Source organism: Artibeus jamaicensis, unplaced genomic scaffold, assembly GCF_021234435.1.
Source record: "Artibeus jamaicensis isolate MK-2021 breed Jamaican fruit bat unplaced genomic scaffold, CSHL_Jam_final scaffold_1689, whole genome shotgun sequence".
In the NCBI taxonomy this organism is placed as follows: domain Eukaryota; kingdom Metazoa; phylum Chordata; class Mammalia; order Chiroptera; family Phyllostomidae; genus Artibeus; species Artibeus jamaicensis.
Window position 1 is genome coordinate 15,811,070 of NW_026522029.1, and position 7,786 is coordinate 15,818,855.

General features: G+C 44.6%; 1 protein-coding gene across 17 annotated transcripts; it reads left to right on the forward strand.

The window, feature by feature from the left end:
• Positions 1 to 49: 49 nt before the first annotated feature.
• On the forward strand, positions 50 to 7,701 carry ZNF391 (zinc finger protein 391). Of its 17 annotated transcripts, XM_037131817.2 has the most exons (5): positions 324 to 1,761; positions 3,760 to 3,836; positions 4,213 to 4,306; positions 4,499 to 4,934; positions 5,345 to 7,701. In XM_037131817.2, the coding sequence occupies exon 5, from the start codon at positions 5,425 to 5,427 to the stop codon at positions 6,493 to 6,495; it is 1,071 nt and encodes a 356-aa protein (XP_036987712.2). In that variant the 5' UTR covers positions 324 to 1,761; positions 3,760 to 3,836; positions 4,213 to 4,306; positions 4,499 to 4,934; positions 5,345 to 5,424; the 3' UTR covers positions 6,496 to 7,701. The 17 variants fall into 17 exon arrangements, with proteins under 17 accessions (XP_053511912.1, XP_053511916.1, XP_053511918.1 ...); XM_053655937.1 differs by adding an exon at positions 50 to 308 and having other exon boundaries at positions 1,682 to 4,306; XM_053655941.1 differs by adding an exon at positions 50 to 308 and having other exon boundaries at positions 1,691 to 4,306.
• Positions 7,702 to 7,786: the final 85 nt, after the last annotated feature.

The following is a 7,786-nucleotide window of genomic DNA, read 5'->3' on the forward strand; positions in this document are numbered from 1 at the left end:
CGCAGCGGGCGTGCTCGGCACGCCCCCTACTGTCTAGGTTGTCGGACAAGGCATCTTCGCTCGGAGCAGTAGTCACCCTTGCTGATCAGCGTGCACCTGCCCTGCCCACTGCACAAGAAGGACTAGGGGTCTGAACGAAGAGTGTGAAGAGCGGCTAGGACCCCGGGAAGCTCGGCGAGCGCGGGAGAAAGCGGTCCGTGCAGGGGTTTTCTGCTAACGCTTCCGGCTTCCCCGCTCCCCAAGCACTCAGGTTCCGGGGAAGCACGGGTCCCCCGGTGACTGATCCAGTGCTAGGCGGAAGGCGGTCGGTGAGTGGGGCGAGCATGACTCTGCAGCGGAACCGGGGCTCTGGGAAGTGGTCTTGCGGGGACACCGGGCTCCCTGAGAAGGCGGGCGATGGCCCGGAGGGTCTGTCTGCGGATGGGCCCGGATCTCCTTTGCGGGTGGGCGGGATGTCTCTGCGCGCGGCCCTGGCCTTGTGGGTGGGCTTGGCCCAGTCCCTGCCCCACCGACGCGGGTGCTGGTTTTGGGCGTCCTCGGGAGATGCGTTCCTCACCCCTCCAGCAGGGCCAGGATGGCTTCTTCACTGGGCCGTTTGTCAGTAACTGTCCGCAATTTTTACCTGCGCTACCTCGTCAAATCCTCGCACTAACCCCCTGAAATGTACCATCATCATTCCCCAGATGCAGGTGAGGAAACTGAGGCACAGAGATAAAGCAGCTTACTTGAAGCTACACAACCTTTATTTATGGTTCTGATGATGAGGGTTGGTACTTGGCTATAGTAGGTGTTACTTGTTGGTGGAGGTGTTGACAAATTCTGCACATTAAATTCTGTGAATTTGTCGTGATTTTGAGCTTATTTCCATGAACACTTGTCTGAAGCCCGTCTTTGCTAGACTTGGGGATGTGGTCATCTCTCTCCAAAGCTGATTCCTCTGTGCAAAGAACACAGGAAGCTGGCAGTCCAGAGAAGAGCTGCTCCCTAACCTTCAGAACCTGCTTCCTTCTGAACAATATGATTTCTTCATGTTGAAGGGAGCAGAAAAAAGGGAGAATTCTTTTCAGATCAGGAATTCTTTATAAGAGGAAGAGGTGTGGGCAAAGGAGTTTCAGATGGTGAGAACAGGAGGTGACCAGCACTGTTCAGGCTGGAGAGTTAGTCACTTAAGGGCAGGTGGTGTTTGCTGGTGCCCCTGTACTTGGTGACCACTGGACTTCAGAGCTTCGGTACCGACGCAGAGTTCATAGAGCAGTAAGGTGATGCAGATAAGGAAGTATGACCAAGAAAGGGGGGAAAAAGGGAAAGAGAGGCAATGTTTCACACCATGGTAGAGGAATCCTGGGTGAAACCTGAAGAAGGGTATGGCTCGAAGCTTGTGGAGATCGTGATCACCTGGCCTCCCTGAAATGTATGTGGAGGCTCACTGGAGATGTTTGTCACATCCACCAGGCCCCCGTCCCCATTGCATGTGCATCCTCCACTTCCAGGAAAAGAATGCCTCTGTCGAACCGTGCAGCAGCACCTGCTGAAGGGAGCCTCGCATCCTCTGCCAGCATCTTTCCTTAAATGTACCCCACTACAATTTTAAAGTAATTCATTTGCAGTAAGCACAGCAATAATATAATCTCCTTTTGTTGTCTATGACATTCCTTGTTGTCTGCCATCTTTTAACTTGTAGCATTTACAGAGGCTTTGTGAAGAAAGACAAGCAAGCACCAGTAGCGCCATTTTGCAGTGTGGGACCAGTTTTTTAGAAAGGTGGGTGACTTGCCAGGGAATCAACAGCCCTATGATGGCGGAAGAGTAAGCTTCCTTTCTTCCTTCCTTTGACCTTCAGGAGAAAACCATACCCACTGTGCACACATACCCAATGTGAGGAGATTGACAAGGAGGCTGGATATATGCCTCAGCTCACCTAGAGAGTTTGGACTTGGCACAGCTCCATCCCCTTTACCTTTTATCATTAAAGAACTAGGGACTGGCCCAGACAGAAATAAATGTCTATTGCCTTTTTCTTAGTATGTGGGAAGAACTGGGATAAGACCTATTCCCAGCTTTGCCTTTGGCCAGAAAGAAAGCCAGGAGGAGGAGGAAGACAGAACGGTAACTGTCTAATCCACTGTTAGATCTATAACCCACATATTTTAAGGGATCTTCCTTTTTTCTGAAAGCTGTGTCACCTTGCTGAGCAAAGACACATTTCTGCTTTTATAGAACTTTCCTTTCTAGGTGAGTCGGCCAAATTTTGCCCAGTACAGGACTATTGCCAATTTGCCTGCTGACTGCTCTTAATGTCCTCCACACTCCTTCACTCTACTCTTTCCCAGGCCATTGAAGAACACAGCCCTATTGGCCTGTTTCCAGATTGGTTTCATCTGAAATACAGACCCAGGGTTCTCATGTGACTCTGGGTATTTGAATCTGTTCATTCTAGTCTCATCTCAAGTCTAGGTAGACAGTATGTGCCTCAGAGTTGGGACCTAAAATTAAACTGTAGGAACCATAGCTTTAGACCAGATCATCAAGTCACATATTTTTTTTACAGTTGAGGGAACATAAAACTAGATTGGCTATTTTCTCCTTGTTTTTATATAACTATCAACAGAGCTATACCCAAAATCCAGATTACTTCGTAAATATTTGCACTATGAGGCCTCTTTCTGATGTTTCACTGATTCATGCCAAGGTTACCACTCACACTGTTGGCACTTTAGTGAGGGGTGTGGCACATTTAATCCTTAGGTTACATAGATAGGGCTTCAAATGTTTGGGATTCACTACAGCCTCTCAGAGTAGTCCCTCTCTAAGCCTCCATTGTACTGTGGAGTCAAGGTTGGGCTGGTGTCCTGGGGTTAGAGGAATTTAGTTTCTTAGCCATTTAGGGCCCTCAGGAATGGAAGGTGTGACTCAAATGTTCTTTCCCTGTCTGTTGAGAAGCAGTAAGTGCTGTGAGGTAAGTTTCAGTCCAGGACTTATCACTTGGCCTTGGGTGTATCTACTGTACCCGTTTTTGATTTATATTATGATATAAAGGAATAATAATAGTACCTTCTCATCACTGCACATTATAAATGAGTCTGGATTTTGTAAAGTGCTTAGAAAAGACAGGTGCAAAAGAATAGACCCAAAGAAGTCCCTTTTCCAGAGGCACCTCCAAGTTAGATGCTTTCCCCAGTGGGTTTTCTTTTCTTTTTTTTTTTTTAAATATTTTATTTATTTATCTTTGGAAGGAGAGAGGGAGAGAAACATCAATGTATGGTTGCCTTTTGTTCGTCCCCTGCTGGGAACTGGCCTGCAGGGAACTGGTCTGCAACCCAGGCATGTGTCCTGACTGGGAATCAAACCGCGATTTTCTGGTTCGCAGGCCCGTGCTCAATCCACTGAGCTACACCAGCCTGGGACCCAGTGGGTTTTCTGTGTGTCTGTCATGTGTCACATGCACAGACACACACCACAAGGTACAGTTATTCATGTCATGAGCTTTTTTGAAATGCAAAAACAACTGCATTTTGGGACTCTTACACTGTGTACTGCATATACATTAATTGAATTATAGATAATCTTATATCAAATTGGCACATTTTAGCAAACATCAAGATATTAATAAGCATGAGAGTGAATCCTAAACTTAACACTGGCTATCGCCTATGAACTCTGTCATAGTTTTCTCTCTGTTCAGGATATTCTGCCTACCTTTAAGTACCTTCTGGTTTAATGGTTCTAGTGTACGAATTCTCAAAGATCTTCTGATTTCAGATACTCCTGGTTTCCCTTTGCCTCCAAACATTTCCGCAACAATCTCTTCTCCGGGATGCAATGTAATATGTAAAAAGGTAATTTTCCACCATGTGCAAAATCCCCATTGTTCTCCCATCACCTTTATGGCAGTGTGGGTGTTCTCAGATCTTCACAGACTCCATTTGGGGACCAAGACTTTTGCTCTGGAGGCTTTAGAAGCTTTGCAAATTACCTACAAAGAGATGCACCATTCACCTCTCGGTAACTGTCAGTGCTTCAGTTCCACTGCATAGAGAAGTATTTCCTTACCCTTCAGACCTACCATCCCCCCTACAGTTCTGAAATAAAGTTTGTAAATCAAAGTAACTACATAGAGACATAGGTGAAAGAAAAAGGAAAGTAATTTATGATAGGATATGTATTTCAACATGTTAATGACTGGATGAAATTGATACTTGTACCTATTCATAGAATCACTGTGAATACAACAGCTAGAAATGAAGACTGATATTGAATGTCATATTTGTGAATCTGATACCATGAATGGCTTGATTTTACCGAAATGGTGAGCATGTTCTAATAACATTTTTTAAAAAGTATGTTTCCTTGATTTTCCAATATATTGCAAAGCTGTGCAAAGTATCTTGTATTTACACCTCAAGTAGTATTGGGTTCTAGCCTCAGTGTTAGGTTCTAGTTTTGGGTAACAGCTTTTTTGAAAGGTCTGGTGAGATAAAGAACATTCTTTGTTTTGCAGGAATGCCGATCATCCCTGGCCACCACCCCACCAACATAACAACCAAAAAACTCTCATAAATTCCCAACACTCCCCCTGGGAGGTGGCACTGCTGCCTTGGGGACTGCTGTAATAAAAGAAGTACCCTGAGGATGGGTTAACATAGCATCTGGGCTGTAAAAATGTAGGCTGGTCAACCCAGCAGGAAGGCCAGTTCCCCTAAAGTCTGCAGCTGGATTTTTTGCAAGGTTCTAAATAAATCAGAAATTCTGACTCCTCAATCAACCCCATGGTAGAGCTCTTGAGTTCCCTGTTTCCAGCCAAAAGGCATGCTCTTGGCAAAGATGGACACCGATAGCATTGTGACATTGTTCTTGAGGTTCTCCAAGCATGGCTTCTTGGCAAATGTCCTCCAGGGTTCAGCTCCACATCTGGGAGGTTCCCCATCTATGAGAAGGTAAAGACTTATGAAACCAGATCAACTGCTCACTCAGCAGATCTCAGATCCTGCTGTGAGCTTGTTGCTGTCATGCCCATGGGCTCACTGTACTTTCTGATCCCCAGCTTAGCTCATCAGCTACAGTACCTGCTCATTTCCATTTTGGGTGTGGTGAGGGGAGCTTTCAGTATTACCCAGTCACATGCCCGTATTTCTTGGTGTCTCCGTCTCCATTTCCACTGTAAAAACAAACAAAAAAGCCTGGTATCTCTTCTGGCCTTGCTCACTTCCACTGCCTCATTTTATTTTCTCCCCATATAAATTTGCTAGTGTGCATAAAGAACAAATTACTTCTTTTTGCTGCTACTTTATTTTCTTTGCTCTCCACACTAGACAGAGATAACCTCTGCACTTTAAATGTCTTTCAGATATAGGAAGATTTGACTTGAAGCAAAGCATCAACAGCAGTCAGGCTACTTCTGAAGACCTACAATTCTCAGGGTCAGCAATGGAAAATCTCATAGGAAGTACTACTCGAGGTCCTACAAATTCAGACGCCTGTGGAACTGAGGGCCAGCTGTCAAGGAAGACAACATGTCCTGCACTGAAGAAATCTGAGAAAACAGCTGTCAGAAGACTGTCAGTGACTCTCAAGGAGGTTGTCACTGCAGAGAGAGGCCCAAAATCCAGTGAACTTAGTCTCAGATCAAAACTTAATACACAGCACAAGATTCCAAAGGGAGCTAGATTCCCCACATCCAGGAAAAACCCCAAAGACAATTCAGACTTAATTAAACACCAAAAAGTTTTCCCACAAAAGAAACCTTGTAAGTGCAATGAATGCAGGAAAGCCTTTAATTACCAATCAGGACTTTTTATTCGCAGTAGAATTCATGGTGGGAAGAAACCTTTTGAATGCAAGCAATGTAGCAAAACTTTTAGCCGAAGTACACACCTGATTGAACATCAAAGAACTCACACTGGAGAGAAACCTTATGAATGCAGTGAGTGTGGGAAAGCTTTCAGCCGGAGCACTCACCTTGGTCTACATCAGAGGATCCACACTGGAGAAAAGCCGTATGAATGTAGTAAATGTGGAAAAACCTTCAGCCGAAGCACTAACCTTAGTCAACATCAGCGAACTCACACTCAAGAAAAACCTTACAAATGTAAAGAATGTGGGAAAGCCTTCAGTGATCGTTCAACCGTAATTCAGCACCAACGCATACATACAGGAGAGAACCCCTACGAGTGCAGTGAATGTGGAAAAACTTTCAGCTGGATCTCATCCCTCATCGAACATCAGAGAACACACACTGGAGAGAAACCCTACAAGTGCAGGGACTGTGGGAAGGTGTTCAGTCGAGGCTCATCCCTCACTGAACATCAGAGAGTCCACACCGGAGAAAAGCCGCATGCGTGTACAGAGTGTGGGAAAGGCTTTGGTCGGAGCTCTTCCCTTGCTATTCACCAGAGAACTCACACCGGAGAGAAGCCTTACAAGTGTAATGACTGTGGCAAAGCCTTCAGTCAGAGCTCAACACTCATCAGACATCAGCACCTCCACACTAAAGAGTGACCTCTGGGTTTGTGTGAATGTTAGTGCAAGAGCACTTTGCATGACTTCCTGCAACTGAAGAGAAAAATTAATGTGTTTGGATTTTTTTCCCACTAGCTAGTGATAAGCCAGTTTCAAGCCAGCCTTCCTTTCTTTTTGTAAACTAAATGCTGAAATGAGTGATCCATACAATAAGATGACTTCAAACCCCTACCATCAATCTAATAATATTCTGGAGGGCTCCAATCATCAACTGCCTGCCACCTTGCATTCCCACACCTTGTCTCTTCATTCCATGGGGCTTGGGACCCTGGGCAGCCAGTGAACCGTTTTCCATCCACATCAACCCCTTCTCTTCACTCAGTGAGGAAATCCTGTGTATGTTCATGGTTTCTGGTGCCAGTTGCAGAAGAGGAGGAGCTGGCTTCAGATGGAGACAAAAAACTTCCCACCAGTTTGGGGGTAACAGTGTTGAGGCAAATGCAGTCTCTGCACTAATAAGGGCAGAATTTTCTCTTCCTCGTGTTTTTTTGTTTTTGTTTTTTTGTGTGTGTGTTTTTTTTGTGGGTTTTTTTTTTTTTTGCTGTAGCATATTTTTCTCGAGGTATAATCCATAGTTCTCCTAATGTGCCTGATTAATCCGTGTTATTTTATCTCATCCTTACCAAAACTGCCCTAAAACTTTTATTAACACACATTTAATTCCTGTTATCTTGAAAAACCATTGCCGCCCCGGTTTTTAAACTTTCGTTTAGACTTCATGAAACCGATTCCCTCTGGATCTGGCTCTCACCAACCTTGTACAACTAAGGACAAACTTAGTGCTTATTTGTCCATTCTTTCCCTACTTGACATTTGTAGAACTGGCACTTTTGGCCATTCTTATGCCTTAAAAGTGGAGCTCCTGGGACCCATGATTCTGTCCCGATCCACACTTTTCCTACCTCCCAGCATTTGTCTGATTAACAATGATTAGCTCAGTGACTTTGGGCAAGAGTTGTACCAGAATCTCATTTTAGCAGGCTATAGTAAGAGGTTATTATTCAATTGGATTGTAAGCTTGTCAAAGACAGAAGTCTTGTTCGAGATTCCTATAGAAGCGATTTTCAACTGGTGTGCTGCAAGGATTTTAAAAACATGCAATAAATACCTGACTATTTAGTCAGGGGTAGTGTCTTCTTTTCCTTTAGATTGTCAAATAAAGAAATGGCAATGACCAACACGAGACATCTGGTGTCAACGAATAACGATTATACCTTTTTTTTTTTTAGTCAGATTGGCAAAAATATTTTTGGCGCGCAACAGAATTTTA

Bases quoted from the DNA above. Each gene is read 5' to 3' on its own strand.
- ZNF391 (XM_037131814.2), top strand. From the start codon at position 662: ATGTACCATCATCATTCCCCAGATGCAG. The intron at 690-5,344 runs GTGAGGAAACTG...AATGTCTTTCAG, and splicing joins TCATCATTCCCCAGATGCAG to ATATAGGAAGATTTGACTTG.